The sequence below is a fragment of the Epinephelus lanceolatus genome, chromosome 18 (assembly GCF_041903045.1).
Source record: "Epinephelus lanceolatus isolate andai-2023 chromosome 18, ASM4190304v1, whole genome shotgun sequence".
NCBI classification, from domain to species: domain Eukaryota; kingdom Metazoa; phylum Chordata; class Actinopteri; order Perciformes; family Serranidae; genus Epinephelus; species Epinephelus lanceolatus.
In genome coordinates, this window is record NC_135751.1 from 16,956,190 (window position 1) to 16,982,603 (window position 26,414).

A 26,414-nucleotide genomic window follows, 5' to 3' on the forward strand; every position below is an offset into this window, starting at 1 on the left:
TTTTTATATATTTTTTTTTTATAATTCTGTATCAAATGCCATGAAGAGACTGCATGGTTCAGGTCTTGGACATTTGCTAAACAATCGTTTCTGTAGACCAGTAAGCAACCTCAACCGACTTAACAAAAAAATGCCATTATCATATAAAAACATGAGTACAATCATTTACAAAATGTTTTATTCATTTGTGGCAGTGGGATTTTAGCAGTTCGTGCATTTGGGCAGAGAGATCTTTAAGTGATGGAAACATCACACGCTAAAGTCTTAAAGTTACAATTAAGTCATCATTATCATACAGTAACACAACAAAAAACTGAGTTCATCAGTGTGGGCTTTATATTCCTTCAACATCCAAGAGAGGAGGTTGAACTTCTATGGTTGGAGTACTGCCAGTCGTATCGTGAGATTCAATACTGTCTGTCCTCTGTTGATACAGCGAAGCCCTACAGTCTGGGTCTGTTACCTGTGCCAGCAGAGAAGATGCACGGCTTTGTATGGTGTGGACAGGGCTGGATCCTATTGGGTCATTTTGCCTGGGGCCAATGATAGAGCCCTGTTGGCCCTGGTTGTGCCCTGTGCATGTTGAAGTATGGACTGCTGAAGGGGTGAGAGAGCTGTAGGTATTATGATACTGCAACTGGCCAGTGTGAGTAATGGAGGAATGGATGGATGTCTGGGAGTTGGTCTGATTATGTGTGGGATCAGAGTTGGTTTGAACACTCAGCGATTGAGGGGAGTAGCCAGAATTTACTGGGGAACATAGAGGGTGAGAGTTGCTCATCGTTGGGATAGAGGCATTGTATGGCACCTGTTGGGCCTGGCAAATCACTGGGAAGCTACTGTAGGTAGAACTAATACCCAAAAGGGATGGACCACCCTGAGCATGTGGGTGGGTCATGTAGGGAGAGTTTGGGGTTGTTCTGGGGGATTGAAAGGGGCTACATTGGCTTTGTAACCTATGGGCTGTGCCCCCCTCTCTGTCAGAGCAGCACAGGTGTAAACAGGATGACACAGGACTTGAGTGCAGCAAGGTGGGGCTTCTGCCCTGGGAGGGCATCCCACTGCAGCCCCACATATTTCTGGCAGGATGGCTAATGGCTTCATGGTGGAGGTGCAGCCCCGTGGCAATTTTTAAAGGGACATGGGGCTGCCAGCTGCTGGAGGCAGTCACACTAGGGCTGGGAACCATCTGTATGCCATAGGAATATGAGGAGACTGCAGGGGTGTGGAGCATGGCCATATGAGACTGTAGGAAATGCATTATGTCGTGGAGCTCTTTACCCAGGTGGGATACTTCTTGGTTCAAATTGTTCACCTGCAAGAAAAGAAAAGTTGGCTGTAGGGCATATCTGTATGTTTTTTTCTGTTAAAAAAAAATCTTTACAACTCCTAAATGACAAGAATGAGTGATACACATGGAAGAAAATGAGAAAAGCAGTTAAGATTAGATTATATTGACTTCTCAGACTACATTTAACACTGTCACCCAAATTTTGTAATTCATATTTCACAATTTTATATCACTGAGTTGGGCCTGACCATACCTCTTTGTTCAGTTTGCTGATGTTCTGTCTCACTTCCTCGGTCTCCAGAAGCAGGTTAGCACTCACCTGGAACCGTTCTGAAAATGGATAAAAAACACAGAGCTATACAATACAGCTGATCTGAGATAACCCTCTATATGCATTATATAATTATGACATCTATCGCCAAATGAGCAGGATTTTATGTAATGCTCGAATATAGAGAAACAAAATGAGACACAAAGTGTTGAAATCTGATAATTTCCTTTGTTTATTCAACCCAGTATAATTTAGAGTTAAAGCTGGGGTAGGCAATTTGTGTTTACTTTGGATGGAGACATGTCTCCCAGCCGTTGTGGTTGAAGGTTTAGTAACGCTATCTGCAGCTTTCGTCTCCTGGTGTAGTTAAGCAGCATCGAATCAGTGTGTCCTTTGCCTCACTCCTGACTGCTACAGACCACCTCGCCTGGAGGAGAGCTGGTAGCAGCTCCAGAGACGGATCTTCAGTAAGCGACTACAGCATACAGCCAGCGCAAACCCCAGCTCCATGGGACTGGACAGCCTCGACACTCTGCTAGATCAGTAAATTTTCTGCTGCGGCCATTACACAGGTTAGACCCAGCGCTGCTGCTCTGGCACCCAACCCTGGGTGGGGGGGGGGACTGTGGGGTTGCTAACTAGCTAATTCTTGTCTCATTTGTGGTCTGATAAACACAGAGAGAGAATGTGGGGCAAGGGCGGGCTTAGTAAATGAGATGTGTGCAGTTTTAACAATGAAATAGGATTAAATAAATCACTGTATGGGAAATGGGTTACCGTATCCAAAATTCTGCCTACCGCAGCTTTAAGCATCTGTTCCTAAAGTGCTTTTAATCAAGATTTTTGCTGCCCCAATCCCATATAGTTCATCTTTCATCCATTGTGCAGCTTGCAGAGACTTTACCTGTTACATTAGTCTTTGTCTCCCTCTGCTCTACATTAAATTGAAATGAGCGACCGTTGTCCTCAATTCCATCCACGACCCTAGCAGAGCCACAAATAAGTTTATAATTTAAAAAAAAAATGCAGAAATGATTACTGAATTATACTTGGGTAAAGCAGGATGAATAGGTTACCTGGGACTAAGGCTCAGTGGACTCACACAAGGCAAAGAGGGCATGAGTAAATTGGCAGGCCGATGGTTTAGGCTCGGGTCACCGGTATGACTGGGCAAAGGTGAAGGAGAGAGCTCCTGGTTAGCCAGTGGCTGAGGAGATGGGCTGCGGCCTCTTCCGCCCTGAATAGGAGAGCGACAGAGATGGAGTGCATTGATGTGACGGAGCTCCTCTCCTAACAGGCTGCTGAGGCAGGGCTGACGAACAGGGCTGCCCATTCCAAGTAACAGAGGCACTCCCCTCTGCTGAGAGTGTCTCTTGTCTTCTCCATGTTCAGCATGATCTGCCTCAACAACGTAGGGTAGTTTATGGTCCGTGGAAGCACGACCCTGAGGAGATGATGGATGGAAATTAGTTTTTCTTCTTTTTTTTTTGTTTTAACAATATACCCATCATATCAGTGTACAATCAGTGGTTAAACATAAAGTAGAGGAGCTCCCATTTAATGCAAAAAATCATACTTTGAAATGTATTTAATTTCTGGTGTCAAATATGTTAAAATAACACATATTTGCATACACAGAGTGCTCAGTGAAAATATAAAACCAAAGCTTCCTCCTCTGCAACAGACCAGAAAAAAGAAAACAAACAGCAACAGCCTTGCTACATTAGTAAGTGAACTTTAGATATTATTGTATTTTTGCTTTTTATCTGTGTGCAAGCCAGTCAGCAAGTTACATTTATGAAAATAATTTATCTATGGGAAATCAAAGATTGTGTACACACAAACTTGACTGGATGAATGTAGCAATGTTTTCTTTACTGCTTATTACAAAAGTGCTGTGTTATGGATTTTGACAGTTACAGTTCAGGCATCTTTTAGGCTCCTCTTGTAGAATCTTTTAGTCTACTTGCACACTTGATTGTAGCTTAAAGGGACAGTTCATCCCAGTAACTAATTAGTTTCCTCTGTGTAATCCATATATATAAGCTGTTTCCTCTCTATTTCCCTTTTATCATATTCATCTCTATCTCAGCTATGTATATGAATTCAAGCAGTTGATGTGCCATTTCCAACATTTAACAGTTTTACATTTCAGTAAAGCAGACTGATGTCTTTTAAAGTAAAGACAGATTGTGCTGTAGCAAACTGCCAGATGTGTCAAGCAGATGAAGGCTGAAGTAATTACCTTAGCTAGGCACACATACCTGAGACAGCCTGGAAGACCATGGAATCTTAGTTACTCCCTAGAGACATCAAAATAAAAATGAACAGGGCATTTCACACATATCTATATTTGGTGGCAAAGTATAGGCATGTTGTTGTTAGGGAGCAGAAGCAAAGAAATTAAGCACTGGTACAATTCTGTCTTTCTCTGCAGTGTTTTCAGCTCTTTAAATGTAATAGACAATTTCTTACATCAGCTTCACTGCCCTCTCTCAGGTTGTAGGTGAGGTTGTGGTGGATGTCAGCGCTGAACCGGCTGCCATACTCCGGGTACAGCCCAAGGACCTCCCTCAAAGCCCTGACACTGATGTACTGTAAGTCACAGTAGGTCAGCGCCTTCACGTCTGCATTGGTCTTGATCACCTGGTCATTTTCTGGGAGATCAGCCCCAATAAGGTCACCTTTGCCTGTAGAGAGTGTCGATTAAAACAGAAGGGTTACAACAAGGTGCAACACATCCAAGAGGTGCAGACTGAGTAAGAGAGAAAATGTTTTACACTCAGTGCACACTGACCCAGGATGGCCAGGACCATGCCATCTTTCAGAACCTCCAGGGAGCCAGAGCAGACAAAATAGTTGGCTTGTAGGGCATCACCATGTCGTATAAGGTATTCTCCAGGTGCACAGAAAGAGGTCTTGATGTGCAGGGAGAGCGAGCGCAAACACCCTCTGCTGGCTCGCTCAAATACAGGCAGCTGCAGGATGTCTTTGTTTAGGTGCATGGCGATGTCAGCTCGCAGTTCATCCGGGAAGTCATGCAGCAGCTAAGAAAGAGGATAAGAAAAAAAACAGACTTCAGACACCACTTTGGTTGTCAAATGCATTTGCTACAGTGTTTCAGGACATACAAAAGAGCTCATCTCTCTGAGTGATATCAATGTCTCTTTTTACTGATGTGTTTCCCTGTAAAATCCACCAGCTCAAGGCTTTTACCCAAAACTATTGCACAGAAAACTTCCATGAAGAAACATGAATATCAACAGCAGCAACTATTTACACTGTCTATTTAAAAATTATTTCTCTGTTGATGATTTATGATTTGACATATGTGGGTGGAGCTCATGTGGTAAATAAGAGATGACTGACTGTCATTATTGGTTATTTGAAACACTGTAAAGCTCTGTATCTATTTGTAAGCTCCATTGGGGAATATTTGTTTTTTCACACTGAATCAAAGGACCAACACCAGCTGATAAAGACACCTCACGACGCATGTCAGATGACGCTTCTGAAGAAGACTGAAGTTGACAGTCGAAACATGTCAAGGTAAAGAAACATCTCCTAATCTCTTTGTCTGAAATAAAAAAAACAACCCTCTATACTATTTAAATGAGTAGACAAAATGAACCTAATCGAGTTATTGAAATGTTTCTAGTTGACTCAAACACAATAACTTCTTGTCCACACTGGCCGCATAGTGAAAGCAGTAGGTCAGCAGCTGGAGTCCTCTGTAAAGGCCACACTATGCTCTCTGAAGCGTTCTTATAGCACTTATGACCTGATAGACTATCAGTGTAGTGTTAAAGTTGGAAAACAATATAGGTGAAGTTCAAAAAGTTGTTTCGCACTGTAAACAGCCAACAGCTGCATTACTTAAAGCTGAAGTGCATCTGTTCTGTCAAACCACTTTCTGCTCATGGTTGTAGTTGTTCAGTCCACACATCAACTGTATGACTGAATCTTGTGGCCAGCTGGGGTGGCCTTTTGCACCTACAAGCTAAAAACCCAGATATTGTAATCAAGAGGTGGTACAGGGTTTCTGCAGGTGTCTATAGGTGAGCTTGAATACTTTTTTAAGGACCTTTTAAAGAAAATTATGCTGGCAATTCAAGACCTATTTTCCATCCATACTGGCAAAAAAGTATGGAGGATATGAAGGAAATAAAGTTAATAGAGTTAACAGAAGCAGTTTTAACATATTTTGTCTAGAAGAAGCTACTTTTTTTCAGTTAGGGGAGACGCCATGTAAAGGCTTATTTACACCCCCTTTATGTACTGAAATAGATACCTCCATTTCAAACACTGTAAATGTCACGGCCTCCCATGTGCCCTTAACCTAACGTGGATGGAGAATTCTTTTCACTGTTTTTTAAGATGTTACTATACATTTATAGTTATGCTGCTAGCATTTTCATATATTACCGATTCGTTGTGTTCTGCCATTATTTGAATGTTTTCATACGGTTGCATCTCACTTGAACTATGCTACACTGCCTCCACAATCTCCGTTGGTACTACTCTGTTTCATCCGTATTTGTAAGCTTTCAGAAAACATGCACAAATTAAGATGAAATGAACACGTGCATTTTCACAAAAACCTCATTAAAACTGAACTGAAAGTGAAACTTATTTATCCTCTCATTAAAGCCAGACTTCATTACTAAGTTTTTTTGTGTGAAAATGCATGTGTTTGGGAAGTACTGGGCATACGACTGGGTAAATGAGACTTGGATTATACTGCATGAGTTGTGCAAGAGTTTGTAAACAGATGTTTTGATATAGTTTTGCTGCTGTTAAATGTGATCCCAAATCAATCAATAAACATATGTTCACCGTTTTCCGTGGAGGCATGTGAGGAAAAGTTTTCTTCATGGGTTCAAGGCAACTAGGCATGACTAACTGATATACAAATGGTCATTTTGTGGTTGAATTATTCCTGGGGTTAAGTTACAGAAGTAATTGTATTTAAGACATTTTAAAGGCTTAAAACTAAGATTATTGGATTTTTATCTTTTTAATGACCCACAGAAACTCTGTCATAGGGGCCAAGCCAGAGCTGCTTTAAAAGACGTGACTAGATCAGGTGTCTGGAAACAAATCTACAGTGGGATACTCATGTTGGTCTATTTCAAGAGTCTCTTTCTCCCATTGTGGTCAAAAATCACTTTGTGCAGCTCAAAAAGAGGCCTTTCCTTATTATAGTCATAGACAAGACGTCTACTTGGAATTAGATATTTTTACTTTGAGGCACTGCTACTGTAAGCAGGCTGAATGATTTTAATACCTCTTCCACCACTGTTAAATACAGAGCAAAAAAACCCAGAAATGCACAGACTGTGGTTTTAAAGGTTGATGCACTCACATGATGTGCCAAGTTGCTTGGTAAAAACAGACACAAGGTGTTAAAGCCATCATGTTCTCAGAAACCAGTGGCTGTGTCTGCTACCTTCAACAGTGAATTAATTATCTACAGATGGTGGCGATGAGGGTGTTAATGAGCATTCTCTCTTTTTCAACTCCCACTTTTGTAATTACAGGGAACTTCTCCTAGATCGGTTCTGGCATTGTTACTGAAGTTCTATTTGCAACCAAGTGCTGTCTACTTAAGGAAATAGAATAAGACACAGGAGAATTTGAGGTGACCCACATTTTAAGAATGACGTTTCTGAATCTAGAATCCAGCACCCACACAAAATGTATTTTTTCTTCATGAAAAATACATTTCTGCACCCCACACGTTCAGCTGTTCACATACTGTATAGTTACTTATTAAAAAGAGATTCACTTTCACAGGAAAAACTTATTAGGGATAAACTGTTTCGAAGAAAGTCACAGGCAAATGGTTGCTTATTGTGAGTCTCAACCCACCTCATTAGCGTTGATGCCATTGTTGACAGACCAGGTGGCCTGAAAGTACTCAAGCATCCTCTGCTTCAGCAGCTGAGGCAGCCGATGCACACGGATGAAGTCCTTGAGATCCTTCATTCGAGTGTGGTAGAGAGAGCGCCGTGAGTACATGCGCTGGATGATGGCTGTTACATTGCCAAAGACCACAGCGTGCATCAGGGCTGGAGGTGGGAGAGGGATGCAACATTAAGATAATCTTACAATAAATCATAATTCTGGGAATGGTCTGTGATCACCAGTTAACTCACCACCCATGAGCATGATGCAGATGGAGAAGATTTTCTCGGCGTCTGTATTGGCGCAGACGTTGCCAAAACCGACGCTGGTGAGGCTGCTGAGGGTGAAGTAGAGGGAGGCGATGTAGGCACTAGGGATGGAGGGGCCCCCCGCTGTGCGGTTGATGTACGGTGTCTCCAGACGCTTTCCCAACTCCTGAAGCCAGCCTGGTGGATGAGATCAGAAGATGGTTGCATAAGACTGACTGAAATTGATTGTCGAGAATCAGTGTTTTCATGTCTGTGTTAATGAATGACCCTGTCACCTTTGGTAGGTTATATGATGGATGAACTAATGTAGAATGATATAATGCATTACTGGTAATATAATGGAATTATTCCGTGACCTTCACTTCCTCTGGGCTGAAAGGAGACAAGCACGAGGTTGTAATGATGCTCAGGCATTCAGGCGTGACTAGAGATGTGCAGTACTGGCCATTTGGGGTTGCCAAGTGAGACACTCAAAATGTCTTAGGAAAGCTTAATGAGTGAGGAAAAACGTTATGCTCTTGATTTAGTGGTGTTGGAGCTGTCAAACACACACACATAACACAATGTGCTCACCTATGTCCCAAGTAACAGGGTCACTGCTTTCTATCTCCTTGCGCCCGATGATGTACCAGACACAAGCCATCCAGTGAGCCAGCAGAGCAAACACAGACATGAGCAGGGTCAGGACTACAGCACTGTACTGGGAGTAGCGATCCAGTTTCTGCAACAGGCGCAGCAGACGCAGCAGACGAACAGTCTTCAGCAGGTGCACCAGCGAGGTCTGGGTGAGGAGAGGGAGAGCAGAATATACAAGCTGAACCTTTTGTGTCACGTTTGCTTTGTTTTCTATCATCTCTTTAATAGCTTACCTATGTGGTTTTATTCCAAGCTTGTTCTATTTGGCAGCTTTGTTGGTACAACCTGTGACTCATCCTCTTTTCTCTTCTAACCTTGATTCACTGTCTTTTAATAGTCTCTATTGGAGAAGCACTTGCTCTGAATTTAATGTTACTGTTAGCAGGAACATTTTTATCTAGAGTCAATTTCAACAAATCCAAGGCTGTAGCTATGAGGAGGGCAAAGCAAAGCAAAGTGAGTTTAGCACCTGTAGACAAGGACAACATAGAAAGACATAAATGACAAGGATTTTAAAAAGAGTCAAACAAAAGACATAGAAGACAAAGTTACAATAAGACAAATCAAATGATAGAAACAAACAGTGCAGCAACAGTGTGGTGTAAGATAAGAATAAATATAATACAATAAATGAAAGCTTGCCAGCGTGCACAACACAGCTATGACTAGAAAGGACTAAGGAAGAAAGAATATCAGCCTATACAGAGACTGTAAGTGCAGGCAGTCTTGAAACAAGCATCAGCGGACTCTCCACATCCTTTCATCTCTGAATATAACCTCTGCCATCAGGAAGAAGACTCTGAGAGCCAAAGTGCAAATGAGAATGCTTGAAGCTATCGTTTGTTCCAGCCTCCATCAAGCTGCTGAACTTTTATGCTTAATCTTAAGCAATAGAGTAATGTTTATCTCTATCTCTAATAGGGCTGACCCAAATGCTTCGAAGCTTCAACCGTTGCCATGGTAATCAGCATTCAAATCAGTATTCAATTGCTTTGTTTTTTCTTTATTTTTTCACCAGTAAACTGTTGGAGGAAACTGAAAGGGGGTAATCAGTGTCGGACACAGATGAGGCCAGTGTCCTCAGCACGATCATTAGCCCCTGCTTCAAGCAATTAAATTGGCTGTCAGTCAAGGAAAAGGAAAGGTGAGATGAACTTGGCAACTGTAGTGAAGCACTTGCTTTGCATCAAGTGATGTGACCCAACCCGCGGCATTCCACACACACACACACACACACACACACACACACACACACACACACACACACACACACACAAAGCAGTGTTACGTAAGTTGGGTTGGATTTGGGTAGCTGGTTAGTGTATAATTATGAAAGTGATTGATTACTATCACCCCTTACCCCCTGGGTTCCATTGAAGCCTTGAATATTTATGGGTGATTGTCACTGAAGCTTTGTGGCCCCAAAAGTGGTATTTGGGACACCCCTAACCTCTAAGTGAAAGTGTAGCTTTAATACTGTAAAATGCAAAAGGTTAAAGCCCTGATAGGGAGATGTCTTTGCATGTCATCTGAAGCGGGCAGCAAAGTAAGACTAATCCATGAGAAGCACTAGTGTTTATCTGGAGGATAAAACTGAAGTGGACAGACAAACGAGAATGCTCAGTGAAGTGGTTGAATGTAGAGGGATAATAGTCTCCAGTCCAATGCTCAGGGGGGAACAATACTATTAGATCATTAATGGCAAGTCTCAAAGTTAGTGCACTTGAAGAGACAGGAAAGTCTAAAACCACAGTCTAAAAACACACTGTACTTTACGAATCCTCAAAAAGATCCTCTTACCACTGTGATGTTAAAAGCATAGAGGAGGTCAAAGGGCAACGCTGCTATCAGATCCACAAAGAACCAAGTGGTGCAGTAATGGAGGTAGATGGAGCGGGCGTCGTACACTACCTGACCTGACTGACTCACATAGGTAGTACGAAAATTCAGGATAATATCTGAAAGGAGAGAAGCAAAAGGAAATGTATCACAAAACAGAATTAAAACACCAGAAGAAAAATGTTTCAAGACTGGGAGTTTGGGAGTTTACTTGGTTACGTACAAAATAATTAAAACTTAACTGACTAATAATAAATACCTTGGAATTATAAAATGGGTGATTCCTTTGGATCTCACTAGGAAAAACAGTAAACTGTAATATTTATTTAGCTGGCTTTAAAGCTACAGTTGGTGATTTTATGAAAATAACTTTGTGTCATATTTGCTGAAACTGTCACTGTATTCTGAAAGAAGTACATAAAACAGATAGTGTATGTAAAAGAAATCATATCCCTCCTCCTCTTCCCACTACCTCTAATGGCATTTGATAGAATCAGATCACGGCGCACCAGAAACAACCAATTAGAGCCGAGGAGTCTCTCACACACCTCTAAATTACAGTCAGGTCCGTAATTATTTGGACAATGATACAGTTGTCATCATTTTGGCTCTGTACACCACCACAATGGGTTTTAAATGAAACAATGAATACCTGCTTAAAGTGCAGACTCTCAGCTTTCATTTAAGGCTTTTTTCAAAAATGTAGTATGAACCGTGTAGGAATGACAAGCATTTCTTCACACAGTCCCCCAACTTTAAGGGCTCATAAGTATTTGGACAAACTAACATAATCATCAATTAAACAGTCAGTTTTAATACTTGGTTGCAAATCCTTTACAGTCAATGACTGCCTGAAGTGTTGGACACATAGGCATCATCAGATGCTGGGTTTCTTCCCTGGTGATGCTCTGCCAGCCCTTTACTGCAGCCGTCTGCACTTCCTGCTTGTGTTTTGGGTGTTTTGCCCTCAGTTTTGGCTTCAGCAAGAGAAACGCATGCTCAGTTGGATTCAGGTCAGATGATATGACTTGACCATTGCAGAACATTCCACTTCTTTGCCTTAAAAATGTCTTTGGTTGCTTTTGCAATATGCTTCAGGTCAATGTCCATCTGCACTGTGAAGCATCGTCCAATGAGTTTTGAAGCATTTAGTTGAATCTGAGCAGATGATGTAGCCCCAAACACTTCAGCTTTCATCCTGCTGCTCTTGTCAGCAGTCACATCATCAATAAATACAAGAGAACCAGTTCCACTGGCAGCCATACATGGCCATGACATAACAGTACCTCCACCATGCTTCACTGATGAGGTGGTGTGCTTTGGCTCATGAGCAATTCCTTCCCTTCTTCCTTCTCTTGTCTTCCCATCATTCTGGTAGTTGATCTTTGTTTTATCTGTCCATAGTATGCTGTTCCACAACTGTACAGGCTTTTTAGATGGTTTTTGACAAACTCTAATCTGGCCTTCCATTTTTAAGGCTAACCAATGGTTTGCATCTTGTGATAAACCCTCTGTATTTATCTTAGTGAAGTCTTGTCTTGCTTACAAGAGCAGCAGGATGAAAGCTGAAATGTTTGGGGCACCATTATCTGCTCAGATTCAACCAAATGCTTCAAAACTCATTGGACGATGCTTCACAGTACAGATGGACATTGACCTGAAGCATATTGCAAAAGCAACCAAAGACATTTTTAAGGCAAAGAAGTGGAATGTTCTGTAATGGCCAAGTCATATCATCTGACCTGAATCCAACTGAGCATGCGTTTCTCTTGCTGAAGCCAAAACTGAGGGCAAAACACCCAAAACACAAGCAGGAAGTGCAGACGGCTGCAGTAAAGGGCTGGCAGAGCATCACCAGGGAAGAAACCCAGCATCTGGTGATGCCTATGTGTCCAACACTTCAGGCAGTCATTGACTGTAAAGGATTTGCAACCAAGTATTAAAACTGACTGTTTAATTGATGATTATGTTAGTTTGTCCAAATACTTATGAGCCCTTAAAGTTGGGGGACTGTGTGAAGAAATGCTTGTCATTCCTACACGGTTCATACTACATTTTTGAAAAAAGCCTTAAATGAAAGCAGGTAAGCAGGTATTCATTGTTTCATTTAAAACTCATTGTGGTGGTGTACAGAGCCAAAATGACGACAACTGTATCATTGTCCAAATAATTATGGACCTGACTGTATGTCAATCACTGCTCGTGAACTGAGGTCAAACTGTCAAACTAGGCAGCGCTGATCAAATATGAATCAAGATTCTGTTACTGCCTTGCCTGTTTCTTGTCTCAAATGTTTTTAGAAACTTATTTTAGTGTACTGTTTAGCTGTAAAATGAGAAAGTTTGTGAGCTGGCAACCAGACAAACACTGACTTTCACCCGGGAGATCGGTGTTTGCTTCTCATAATATTATAAAGCCAAACCCTGTTCTTTTTTCCTTAACCCAACCACATGGATTTGTTGTTTGTTGAAGGAGAAAAAAAACAAATTTGTGGTGTTGTACTGACATAGGTGCGTGTATTTTGACATACTTTGAGACAGTATGTAAATGTTAAATTTCCTGTAAAAAAAGAAGGTGCATTTTGGAAGACAATGCATGTAACAGGCAGAACTTGACATGGTGTCCCAGAACATCAAAACCAACGCACCAGGTTACCTTACACATCACATGTTGACGTGGTCGACCAAACGTCAATATGTGACGAGGTTGGAGTGAGAATGTGTTGGAGCTGGCAACCATGCTGGAACACTAGACTGAAGTACTAACTACGAACCAACTTTCTCATTTTTATTTCTAAATAAAATATATAATAAAATAAATAAATAAAACAAATAAAATATGTGGGAGCACATATGAAACAGGGGTTTGGGGGTTCTCTGCCAGAAAACTTTGAGCTTTAAACACTATGAATTTAATCTATCAAAATAAAAGTCCTCTGCTACTTTGATGTTTTTATTCAGAGGGGCAAAGGTACATGGTCTAAATAGTTGGGGGACATGTCCCCTGCGCCCCCCTGAAATCTACACTCATGCAGTGCAGTAACAGAACCTTGACTCATATTTGATCAGCGCTGCCTAGTCTGACAGTTTGACTGGAGTTCATGAGCAGTGACTGACATGATTGACAGCTGCGTTAGAGACTCCTCTGCTCTGGTTGGTTGTGTTTGTTCACATGCGGTAAGACCATCAGAAACGTTACAAGGCAATATAGTAAGCAGAGGAGTATGACTTTTTTTCCCCTAAGATCTCTTTAAGTGGTATAAATATAGTGACAGTTCCAGCAAATATGACAAAAGTTATTTTTTTATAGAAGTTACCAATTGTAGCTTTAAAATAATGGCTGCAGTAGCTGTTATGGATGTAGTCTGAAACATGAAAAAAAAAAAACATACTACGGATATTAGGGACATAATAAATAGCTGGAGGAGGTGAGATTATGTCGGTCATTTTCAATATTGCAGTAGACTATATTAAGCCGGTGGTTAATTATTTGAAAGCAACTGTTCAATTGGAAATAAAACCCTGTAGCTCTAGACTGATATTTAGAAAACACATTGTAATTCATCCATGACAATATATGACAACTAAAAAGGACAAGCTCTTTTCTTGTTTATTGCAATACGATTGAATCGAGAGTGTTCATGAATTTAAATGAAGCTGGCTCAGGGACAAGCATTTGTAGTACTCTAAATGTCTTCACTGACGCTTGCCATGAAAATGATTTACTTTCACCAACAAGGAAAGATGGAGCAGCAGCATACACCAGGCGAACTCATTTTGTCCAGATAGGAAGTCACAGAGCATCATGACAGATGTGCTATCACACTTCGTTTGGAGGAAAAGTGGGACGAAGTGAGAGAAGTCTAATTATGATTCGTAACCTGGGGCAACAGAGACACCCTGAGTGGGCGAGGGAAGGTGGGAGGTGTAGCTGTGTGTTAGCCATCGCCAGGGAAACTACTGCAGCTGCACTGGGAAATAAAGTTGTTTTTAATTTAAACTGTACTGCTGTTTCTTCATAATTCTGCTCAAGATGCTTCAGCATGAAGGTCAGCAAGTGTGTAACATGCAATCACTACAGGAGATGTTACTTTAAAATTATAGTGGTACGAGCTACCAATTATCCCACAGAAAGAAGAATACAACCACCCACTATCTGGAGAAATGACTGGCATGAGTGCAAACATACACAACGATAGCGAAAATGTTTTATTCAAACATGAATATATCATACCAAGTATGAAGAGCATCTCCACTGCTATGTCACTGCCCATAGTGCTGCGGCTGACAAGTGAGTGGTAGTCGCTGCCCTCATCATGACTGACAAAGCAGATGTCATAAGGCACAGCCACAGCAACATAGAATGTCGCCAGTAGAATGAGCCAGTCCCACAAGGCCTTGGAGATGCTGTAGTGTAGCAGGATGAAGCGTGATTTCTTAACAGCTGCCACCTTGTACTCAGGTAGAGACGGTTTCTGAAACACACTCTGAAAGACAATGGCACATGTAAACCGCATTATAATCCTGAAAGCATCACGAGGATCTGAGCTCTGTGAAAAAAAAATGGAAGGCATGAGATTTTAAACTGCATTGCTCTCACTGACATCCCGGTGCTGAGTCAAACAGTACTAAATATTTATAAACTGATTTAAGATTACAAATCAGAAGTGCTTGGAATATATTTACAGCCACATTGAACCCTGATGTCTGATGAGTTCTTCTGATAAATGAAACCAAATTTGAAAATTAAATAGGACAAATGATGCGCATTTTCTTCAGTGCCTACTGATGCAGCACTGGCATTAATCAGCTCAGCATGAAACAGTGAAGGTATCAAGTACACGTGCCTATCATCATCTACATAACAGTTCGAATACATTTTGAATAGACTTGAATGAATAATTTATGCCGATAAGACAGCAGTGGTTTAAAGGTTCTGTATGTGACGTTCAGAATATTTATAGAGTGGCAAACAACTATTTGTTATGTATAGATTTAGTGGGATAATTGCAACCTGAGCAGAGAAAGACGTCACACTCCTTTTGTGTTTGCTGTAACCTGAGCTTCACTGTTCGTTGTTGTGGGTGGAGGTCAAGCAACACGTGCATGGTATGCTATGACTCCCTGTTTTTGTATCCCATTAAAAAGCTTGTCACGCCTCTCTCCACTGCGCTCATACCCTGTCTCAACCATTATTGCAGAAACATAGCACCCACCTTCCGGTTGTCTCCTAGCTTAACACTAGTAATTTTCATATTTGAGTACTCACATTAAATTATTGTCGAATAAAAAATCGAATGTAAGAATAGGGTCCAAAATGAACACCCAAGTAAAAATGCAGGCAGGGGTAAGGGTTAGCAGACTATAGAGCAGTGGCTCCCAACTGGTGGATTGCGGGTCCATTCTGAATGGACCGCAAGTGACTCGCAAGCATTGACACTTCAGTTTTAAGTACACTGAATTTCTGACACAGAGATTTTATTTTATAGTGGTATTTCCTGCTGTAGATTAAGTGACTTATGGACAGCTGCTTGACAGAGACAGCAAACCATGTATGGCCAAACACAAGTATGATTCTTAATGTAGTAAACTGTGTGGACCTTCAACTTATAACTAAGGAGAAATCTGGACTCCAGGGCTGGACCAGTTGGGAACCACCACTATAGAGAATAGTTAGGACATACAAGTTTAATGCTACAATTCACTCCATTTATTTGGGCAAAATACTTGCAAACACCACCCTTATGTCTGGTCGCCATTCTACCTGTAACGTTAGGTTGAGTGACATCTGACTGAAAACACTGAACGTTATCTGCGGCTGCACAAATCTATCAAGGTTTTCAATAAATCAAAGTAAAACACAGAGAGAGCATTCCAAGAAGTGAGAAAAAAAATCACTTTTGAGACTGTGACACTGGAATATACATCTGAATACATATATTTGGAATTTACTCTTAATGAACTTATGACCTATGAAGTTTGAAATAGGGTCTTGGCAGATTCAGCTGGGGGAGTCTATTGTCAACAAGTTAGAAATATCCTGGGTATTTTATTTGTTCGTGGCTCCATAATATGCATTTCCCCTTTATTATGGTATGCTTCAGCGATATGGTGATTCAAAGAATGTAAAGTAGCAGACTCTGAACAGAACAGACACACTGTTATGCATTCATAAGATTGCTTCTGCTTTGGCTGTTCAGGGTGATATGGGTTGGATTTCTGAATTATTAAGGCAAATATATAAAATGATAAGACTGTGATATTGCTTAATATGGCAGAAAACAGGGTCAATAATGATCATTTTTATTTGGAGTAAATTGCATAATTCTTCATGCAAAGCTTCAGGCTGTTTAAGGAAGCTGAAGTACAATATATGTACAGGAATAATTTATCATGCAGTGTGAACACAATTAGAAGAAGGTTACTTTGAAGATTTGAGGAAAAATGGGTTTAGTTGCACAGTTGAGAACAGGAATCTTTCCTCAGGCCCTTTAAGTTGGCAAATTTAAAAACATTCAGGAGAAAAACAAGTTGTGTAAATTTTGCAAATTAGGAGAAGCTGAGAAAGAATCACATTTTCTTTTGTATTGTGCTAATTATGATAAGTTAAGAATATCTATATTTAATGACCTTTAATAACCTCTGTTTCTGAAGCTTGGAAAAACATCAGCATGGTCTGTTTGTTTAGTTTTACTTTTGATTTATGGTGCTACTCTAATTTCTGATATCTCTTTTTCTAATGGTGTCTCGTAAGCCTGTTTGGACTGGGTATATTATTCAACGATGACACAATAATGAAATCATATCAAATCAAACAAAAAGTCCCATCCAAAGCTGTCAGCATCTACTATAGTACATCTACTATAGTACTATAGTACAGTTATATTTATGTTATGTATATCACCCATTCTTGAGAAGTGGGACAAATGTCCTACAAAAAAAAAAAGCCTTAAATTTAAAGTTATTAACAGACTAATTCTTTTTCAGGGGTAAAATATTATTTTTTAAAGGATTTATCTATATGAAATAAATATGATTTATAAAATATTTTTGATCTGCTTGCATTTTTTAACTTCTAAACTTGTCCTGTGCCAAAAAAAAACACCCTTGTCCCAGACAAGAATTCACAACTTAAACAATTAAAAATTATGTTAAAATTGTAAAAATTGTTCCCAAAAAGGCAGGTATGCTCAAGTACTGGTGAGCTTTCTGATTTTTTAATACTTCAGTAAATAATATTGCTATCAGGTGTGTCTCAACTATACCATGGCAACTCTGTAGCCCTTCTAAATAAAACTAGATAAGAATTATGGTTTAAAAATGAATATTTTGATCAGCGTTATGAGAACTTTGCAACTTTGAAAAATTCTAAATGGCTACTTAATAGTCAAGACTTTGATCTTTCAAAATGTATTTTTTTCAGCCTAATTGAAGTCTAAAAATCAAAAACCCCAAAAGTAAGATTTTGCCCAAATTCTTGAGTGCTGGTTCAGCCAATTCCTTGTTGAGAACCGTGAGGAGACAACCTGGATCAGGTTCTGAATCACAGATATGCTCTGAATGTTGCATACAGCTCCTTTAAAGATAATAAATGCTTACTCTAAGGAAAGTAGTCAAACTTTACTCAGTAATATGATAAATACTGAGACACATACAGATCATGGGTTTAATAATCTTGATGATCCAGGGTTTTGCACTTACACTGGTCAGTTTCCTCTTTCCCCTCTTGGTGAACAGGTTGGTCAGGTGGTGCAGAATAGTCCTACCCCGCTCTCGAGCTTGGGAAAAGTGTGATTGATTACTCTTCCTGCTGTGGTGAGCAGCATCCAATAAACCTGTGAGCAAAATCATCATACTCACTGAATTAATAAAAGTGCTGTATTCCATTTAACTTGAAATTGTATAGATAAATGTGGCAGCATGACATTTTGAAGATGAATTAGCACATAGCCAGGCCTTACCGTCTCCTTGGCTGTAGTGATGGCTTTTCCCATATGACTCAGTGATGTCTTTGAAGGACAAGAGGAAGAGCACCACCTCACCTTTCTCATTTTTAATTGGCACAATATCCAGGAGGCACCAAAATTGATTTCCTAAGGATATTAAAAAAGTTATTACTCTGAGATTACTGCTATAGTTGTTCCCTCTAAAAGGATGATTGGATTTCTATTAACGCTGGAAAAACATTTTTTTTTCTCTCATCACCCTTTCACCTCACTCGCTTCTGTTTGTGATCTGGAGTTGCTTTATTTGAAAATAAATTAACCTCACACTAAAAGAAGGGTTCAAATTCGGAACACTATCATCAGTTCTCACGTGTACAAATACTTTTTAGGTTAGGTTTCAATACAGTATTAAAACATGTGTTTCAGAGTGCATGGCCAACTCAACATCTGGGTGATCACCTGAATATGAGCCTCACCATTTTTCCTATAGAAGCAGACTTCTCCCTGGTACTCCTGCTGGCCCTCCAGAGCTTTGTCTACCTGCTGGATTACACTCTCATTGGTCTCGGCTCCATGGAGGAAGCTGCAGGTGCAAGTTTTCTGCATCACCTCAGTGCGAACAAAGCCGGTCAGCTCACAGAAACCATCAGAGCAGTATACAATGGGGTAGCCATGACGACCCTGAGCATTTCCCAGCAGGAAGTTACTGTCTGCAAGAGAAATAAAGGTTAGAGGTAAAGCTATTGTGTGACCCTGAGCAATAGAAAAAAATGACAATATCTTGTGCTTTTCGAATTGCACTGCTCGAGATAGCTACAGCTCTGAAAGAAAGCTCTGAACAAGTAACACTCAGACACAGCGACCAGGTTGTCCTCTCTTTCCCCATTTCCTCTACAGATTTCACTCCAGATTTGATTTGTTTGTTGATGCACCAAAAGAAAACAACTAATTTTTTTTCTTTTTCTGAGTCATTCCATCTGCCTTCAGCTCAGAGCCCTGAAATCATCTAGTGCACATCAGAGAGGGCTTTGAAGTAAGCCGGTGGTGTGTGTGTGTGTATGAAGTCTAAGGATATATGCAGGGTCCAGCTGGCTCCATGGGGGACCAGTACATCAGTGAGGCTTTGGCCCTTAATTAGCATGCAGGGTACATTTTCATCCTGCCACCAGTTGTGCATTGGATTTTAGGCAAATTTTTACACAGCCAGACACACACACGCACAATATCTTTTTTAAAGATCCATCCATCCGTCCCTCTACCACTGATTATCAGCGGCCTTGTCACTGTGGCAGCAGCCTAAGCAAGGTATAGACATCCCGCTCCCCAGCAACCTTCTTCGGCCCCTTAAGGCATTCCCAAGCTAGGCGAGATGTATAATCACCCCACCATGCCATGGATCTGCCATGAGGTCTCCTACCACTTGGGCATGCTTGGAAAACCTCCAAAGGAGGGTGCCCAGAGGGGGAATCCTGATCAGATGCCTGAAACACCTCCACTGGATCCTTTCAACGCAGGAACAAGTGACTAGCATGAGTGCACAAGATCCCAAGAGACTTAACCTCCTTCACTTGGGCAGGAAATTCACTCCCAAACTGTTTCAGAGAGTTGGTTCAACTTTATAATCACTTTGGAGGATGCAGTTTGTGGTGCTGTTGAATTGTGTCGCATTATGCTGACAGGTGTTTCAGTCATATTGTCCATTTATATCAATGAGTGTGGGTGAAATAACCGGATCCTCTCTGTATAATGCAATACAGTCCAACAGCTGCACAAACTACATGCTCCAAAAATGCCATGAAGTTGAAGCAATACCTCTGTCACACAGTCAAAAAACAAAAATTGAACATTCAAACCTTCATGAAGGTATAATTTGATATGAAGGACTGTAGTTATTAGACTGTATTAGCTGGATATGCGTACCTAATAAACTTGCAGTAGCCAGGCAACCAGACAGGAAGTTACTGGTCTTGACCAAAAAACTGGCTCATAACTTTCTTTCTTCGTTTTTACAACAAACAATAAACAAAATTAACTGGTGAACTTTTGGTGGTAAGCAGATTTTGATGCCTTTAGAAAGAGACAGTTTAATTGTCTCCCCGATTCAATCTTGTGCTAAGCTAGAGAGAGACTTCTATGTCTAAAAGATGCTTTCATTCCTGAGAAATAATGGTGGAGATGACAAGCTTTGCTAAATCCACTCAGACAGATACTTGAAAATGAAAGCTATTTTTTTCCTTTAAGATTCATTCTTTCTAACTGCTGGAACACTGAGGAGTCATTGTAGGTCAGGAAGTGTAGGTGGTAAAGCAGAAGAAAATGATAATGAAACTTCAACTAGACAAATGACTAAATTCAATCTGCAGGATGTTCTATGTTTCTTTTGTAATAAACAGAACAGTTACACAACAGAGTTTCTTCACATCAGTCTTCTAGGAGGGCTGTGACAGGGTGCCATGTGGGTAGAAAGAATTTAACTGGGAAATAAATAGGTCAGACATGATGCTATGACATTAAGATTTGGTGTTTTCTGTCTATGGAAACCACGCAGAAGGTGTGTGTGAGTAATCTCCCTGTTGACAAGCTGTCATCTGCTAAAAAGGAATATAGAGCTTGGAAGTGAAGTAGCCTACCAAATTTAATCCATTCTTTAGGAGATGCAGAATAATTTGTAAGAATATATGATATGGGGTCATGCACTACAGGGTTCACTATAAAGAAACAAAAGCAAAATCTCTCCATCTTTTACTGACTAATGCATGTCTGCTTTCATTCATCTCCAAATAATACTAAATATCCCTTCAATATTTAGACAGATGGACCAAGTCACTGAACGGTGTCTTCTTTCATTTATTTGTTCAGTCACTCTCTGAATGCCAGCTGATTCAATTTCAAACAAACATCTTTGTCCGACTATGCTGCAAAACACTATAATGATGAAAAAGCTGCAAAGACAACACCAAACACCTGTACTGCTCTCCGTTTTAATGCAAGTGTTGCTTTGTTTTCTCCCCAATGCTGGGGAAGTAAACACACTGTGATGACACCACATGCAGCTGGTGGTGGTGGTGGGGGGGGGGGGTTTGTTCTGGAGGAAAAGGCATTAGACAATTAGTGATATGTGTGGAATTTCTCTACCTGATAAGTGTTCAGTTAATCTCACAAGAAACTAAATTAAGATCCCTCCACACTTGTGTTGCCATAGCAATTTGTGTAGGAAAGAAAAGCATATGCCAATGCTGCAATTTGCATCTGCAGGGTTACTAAGACACTGAGCCCACTAAAGAACAGTTGTACACAATAAAGGATATGCAATATTCATACTCAACGCATTTAATGGATGTAAATGACTGATTACTTAAGTGAGGATTGGGTACCAATACAATTGCTCCTCAGTTAAAACTGAAGATCCTTGTGCAGATTTTCATCCATTATATTATATTATATTATATTATACATATATCATCATATCATATCAGACTCTAGCACCAAATGGCATCACCAGCACAAAATGGCAGCGCCTATTCTGGCTTCATTTTTGTACAGTGGGGGTAAGTGGTTGTTGTCCATTTTTATATACAGTCTTTGAAGAAGACACAGAAGAACATTAGGCTTGCTCTTTTCTGGCTAACCAAAATTCACATTATCTCCAAAATATGTCACCAACCTATCCTATCTGTCCTTTAATTGTCCTTTAAGTCCTTTAATGTTATCACAAGAATAAGAAGGAAGCAAAAATGATAGAAGTTGTTGGGTTTCTCTACAAGATTTTAGCACATAGCATATCTCAGTAGCATATCTCAGTACAACACACAAGAGAAAAGTTGACTGAAGTTCTGCCGTGTTCCAGGCTTGCTTAATCATTATTGGACCACAGAGAGAAAAGAGACGGGACTTAGGACGGTTAATTTCAAAGCATAATCGAATCCCTGGAAATCAGTTATGGGTTTTGGTTTTGTTGTGCCACCCCAAAATTTTCAGTGACCCCTCTGGCCACCCCTAAGAAAAGTTTCTTGGGGTGCCACTGCCTAAATCTCCAGCTTTGATGGGAGCAGCTCAGACTCCACTAATGGATATAAGGTTTTTGCAATCTTTGGCCTTCCTGTCTTCAGCACTACCAAAAAATACTGCAAAGTTGTTTCTGTGACTTTCCTGCAATTTAGCAATCTTGGAGAACTTGTTTTTTGCTCTTGGCACTCAAGTTGCAGTACCATGCAGTTATGTTATGCTTTTAACCAGGCTTTTGTATGCCATCCTAAGTATGTGTTGGCTCACACCAAAACTCCTCCGCTTCCTGATGAAAAACAAATTGCTGATTGGCTCTCTTAAAAATGCTCTCTGAGCTCTCATTAAAAGTTGGGGTCTGTTCAGTGACAGTCTCTAAATACGTAAAATGTTCCACTTTTCCTAGGCTGGAGTGTGACATGGAGGATCATATATCATATATAAATGTTATCATTACTGATGCAAATCAGTCAGATTGCTCTCCCAACTGTAATCTTTACAAGCAAAAGTATATCTTGCTGTCTCTGAAATCAAACTCTTCCATTTTCCTCTACCACTTTTCTCTCATTCAGCGTGTTTTTATGGCTTAATGTTAATCCAGAGAACAGTATGGCTCACACTGACAGCCATAAATGCCTGACTGACCCAAGAATTGTTCATCAGAACAAGAAAATAAGTGCACAAGAATTTTTAATATCTTACCCAATGTTATGTCTCTAGTTCCACTTGGCAGTCACCTAATACATTTGCTTCCTTTCAGTTAAATTGCAGTCACTCAAACACAATGATTCTTACTGCTAATTATCCGTGACAGCACTTATAAAGAGGAGAAAGATGTAATTTCAACATGGGCAATTAGTAGAAGAGATTGTAGATGAGGAATAAAAAGAAACTGCAGCTTTCTATGGCTGGTACTGTACTCTTATATCACTGAAACAATTACTATGATTCTCCACAGTTCACAAAGTAAAAATATTATAATAGATATCATAAATGTTACCCTAAACCGTCAATTTAATTCTGTCTCTAGCTGACCTTAATCACCTATATTTAGAGGTGACAATCGATATTGAGTAATTATAATGTTTTCTCTGCTTTCAAAGATGATGAATGAGCAAAACCTCTGATGATATTTGATTGACTCTTGACCTTTACATAATTCCTTTTAATTCATTTCCCTGCAAATATCAGGGCTGTGTGAATACCACCTTCATTCCCCTGAGCCCAGCCTCAATTTACATTCACACTGTGGATATTTGTTTAATTTTTTTCTGCATAGTGATATGACTTGAAATCATCATACCCTTGTCCTCTAAGAGATGTCATCACACAGAAAGGCTTCCGATTACACCAAGAGGGATTTAAGGCAGTTCCTCAGATCGAACAGTGCTCTGCTCTGAAGTCATCTCTTTTCAGTTGGCCCTTTCACCTCCCACTCAGCTACTTGGTCAATCCGCCCACTTGCAAACTGATACAGAGGTATTGTAGCAGCTAAGATTAAGAAAATGTCTGCTGCACTATGTGCAAGACTCTATATGTGTGTCTCATACAGGAAGCACGGACAAGACGAGATAGTGTCATCAAACTGAGTTGGTGAAGTTGTTAAGGAGATGGACAGTCTGACCTATACACACTTTGTCATACCTTTCATCATGTTCTGGAAAAAGCTGACAAGTGCCTGCTGATGACTTTCTACTCTGCTGATTCTGAGGCACGGTGTACACTAACAGACTGAGATGGCGGGAACAAACAGTATACAGCAAAGCAAGGGTCAAAATTAATGAACAGTGGGTGAACATCCTTACTGGCCAAGCATGAGAATAAACAACCACTAATTGTTGGACTGTATTTTAATAATGCAATAGCACAGATTGGTACGGTTCATGTGTGTAACATCTGTGAGGCTGCATCCAGGTAGGCCTACATCTGCTATTATATTGAGGTACAGCATGATCTGTGCAAAAAGTTTGTTCTGGGTAAAACACTTTATAAAACAAGGAGCCTGGCCTCTACAAATAGGAAAAATGATAATGCTACCTGAGAACCATTTTGCATGTGTTTTTTTTAAGTTGAATTTAGACTTGCGGAGATATTGAAAGTCCAATCATGTCAGGTTTTTGATGCATAATCTTTAATTTTTTTAAACACAATAACAGCAAAAGACAATGGTAAAAATAAAATAAGACAAGCAAAAAGGTAAAATGTGTTACATTTTGTAAGTAAAGATTTGCTTCTTCAAGTCTACTTGTGATTGCAGATTGTTTTATTACAAGTTTTCAGTTATAGTATTTAGTATAATTCTGTAATAGTTGCCATACATTTCCATCAAGTATTTTTTATGTCCTTATGGACCTATCCTGGTTAAATAAGGGTAAAAAAGCACTTGCTGGCAGAAACACACAGTGACTGAAAGAGTGACACTGTACTGAAACAGATCTGCTCCTGACTGACATGGATCTTCAGCAGTAACACAAAGCCAATTTTCACTAATTAACACCTTCGTAGTCTCATTTGCATAGACCTTCCATTTTGTTGTGCCTCTCCCAGGGTGTTAACAGGTATCAGACACTTATATTCAATGCTTTTGACCTTTAATAGTGAGTTAGGTTAGTCTACATTTTGCCAACAGGTAACTTTAAATATAATGTAAAAAGGTGGTATAAGGCTCAGTGGGTTTAAAAATCTGTAACATTAGACATGTCGATTTAAATGCAGAAGAGCTTGACTCATTTTGACAAAAGGAATTTAAAAGATGGATAAATTATATAAGATAAAAATGTTTGTTGCATTTATAACCTCACAATTAAGACTATTTAATGACTTTATGGCTTAATATTAATAAAACTGAAATGAAGATACTTAAAGACTTTTTTAGGACCTGAAGATACCCTTTCTACAGCTGTCCTTATGTGCCCTAAGCATGGCAGAAAAACATCTAAAGGATGGGCAAAAGAAATATCAACATCAAGATATTACCAACATACTGTACTGTACTGCTGTGGAAGTCTGTTGTGCTGCTAATGTTTTAAAGTTTAATGTTGAAGAAGAACATGTATAAGCAACATGTAAAACCTGCTGAAAACACACAGACATTCTTAGGCAAATGTATGGGTACTTCTTGTTTAGTAACAATAAATTGGAGGAATGAGGACAAAAATAAGCTTTACAGGCTTTGAAATTGCTGCTGAAGGATTTCACTTAGCACGTCTTCGTTCTAAATAAAGACCTTGACTGAAAAACTCGTGAATCTCAACAGTGAAACATCATGAGCAGCTCTGTGGCTCAACAAGTAGCTCCTCAGTTCCAATACATCATCCTAAACTGCACTGTCCGTCTCCATTTCTGCTGTAGGTCTGCTTTACTGTCACAACTTGCAGTCTTTTAATTGGATCTCACAGTTGTTGGACACATTTTTCGACAGCAGTGATTTTCAGTGCCAGTCACTCACAATCCAAAACTGGGTTACAAAAATGCCAAAGGCTAAACTCCTAAAAGCTTAATTGGTACAGCCGCTACTTTAAAACTGAGAGGAATCTTTTTGCAGGCATCGCAATTTTAACATGGTGATACATGTCTCTGGAAACAAAGTTTGCAACATATTGACTGCAGTATTGTGATGATACAGTTTGCCCAAAGTCCCAACACAGGCAACTTGTCCAAAGATGTACACAACCAGAAAGAAAGTAGCCTACTGAATTTTTTCTTTGTCTCACAAATATCATTTAAACTACAAGCCTTTGTGCCTTTGCATAATATGCTTTTTTTTTTTTTACCTTGACAAGGTGTGAAGGTAAAGTCATAAATATGCAGGGAAAACTGTAGAGTGTCATGGAAATCTCTTCTCCAAAAATATACTCACGAGTGCCATCAAAATGGTTTGCAATGGTGTCCAGGAAAGTGTTCTGTGGAGCGAGGAGGCCCTTCATCACAGGCATCTTGTACAAGCTTAGGAGACGACTGCAGACTCTCAGACAGCACTTTCCAATAGTTCCTCACCATTCCCCAAAGACGTTCTGAAATAAAACCACTCTGCCTCTCCTTGGGCTCGCTTCTAACTCTTCCACAATGATTTGATGAGAGCACAAGTTATTCCTATTCTATGCTGTCGAGAGAAAACCATTGACTTGCATCATTTCTTCTTCGGTGCAGAGCCTGAAGGTGTTGCAGTTCTCTAAAGCTTCTCTTTCAGTATTGAGTCAGGTTTCAGCTGCGCATCCCTCCTCTCTCAGCGCAGCTCCTGTACCACAATGAAGC

The 26,414-nt window shown here is 40.1% G+C and overlaps 1 protein-coding gene across 1 annotated transcript; it reads right to left on the reverse strand.

Annotated features, from left to right (window-relative positions):
• Window positions 1-26,414, reverse strand: kcnh4a (potassium voltage-gated channel, subfamily H (eag-related), member 4a). Its single transcript, XM_033643996.2, has 16 exons — window positions 26,020-26,414; window positions 18,635-18,868; window positions 18,174-18,305; window positions 17,914-18,047; window positions 14,447-14,699; window positions 10,175-10,332; window positions 8,312-8,519; window positions 7,721-7,915; window positions 7,434-7,633; window positions 4,360-4,609; window positions 4,038-4,252; window positions 3,827-3,865; window positions 2,639-3,006; window positions 2,467-2,546; window positions 1,545-1,621; window positions 1-1,315 (listed from the first exon to the last, which is right to left on the reverse strand). The coding sequence occupies exons 1-16, from the start codon at window positions 26,093-26,095 to the stop codon at window positions 335-337; spliced, it is 3,600 nt and encodes a 1,199-aa protein (XP_033499887.2). The 5' UTR covers window positions 26,096-26,414; the 3' UTR covers window positions 1-334.

Bases quoted from the DNA above. Each gene is read 5' to 3' on its own strand.
- kcnh4a (XM_033643996.2), bottom strand. From the start codon at position 26,095: ATGCCTGTGATGAAGGGCCTCCTCGCTCCACAGAACACTTTCCTGGAC. The intron at 4,253-4,359 runs GTCAGTGTGCAC...CACTCTCTACAG, and splicing joins CATGGTCCTGGCCATCCTGG to GCAAAGGTGACCTTATTGGG. The intron at 2,547-2,638 runs GTAACCTATTCA...TGGCTCTGCTAG, and splicing joins CCACTGAGCCTTAGTCCCAG to GGTCGTGGATGGAATTGAGG.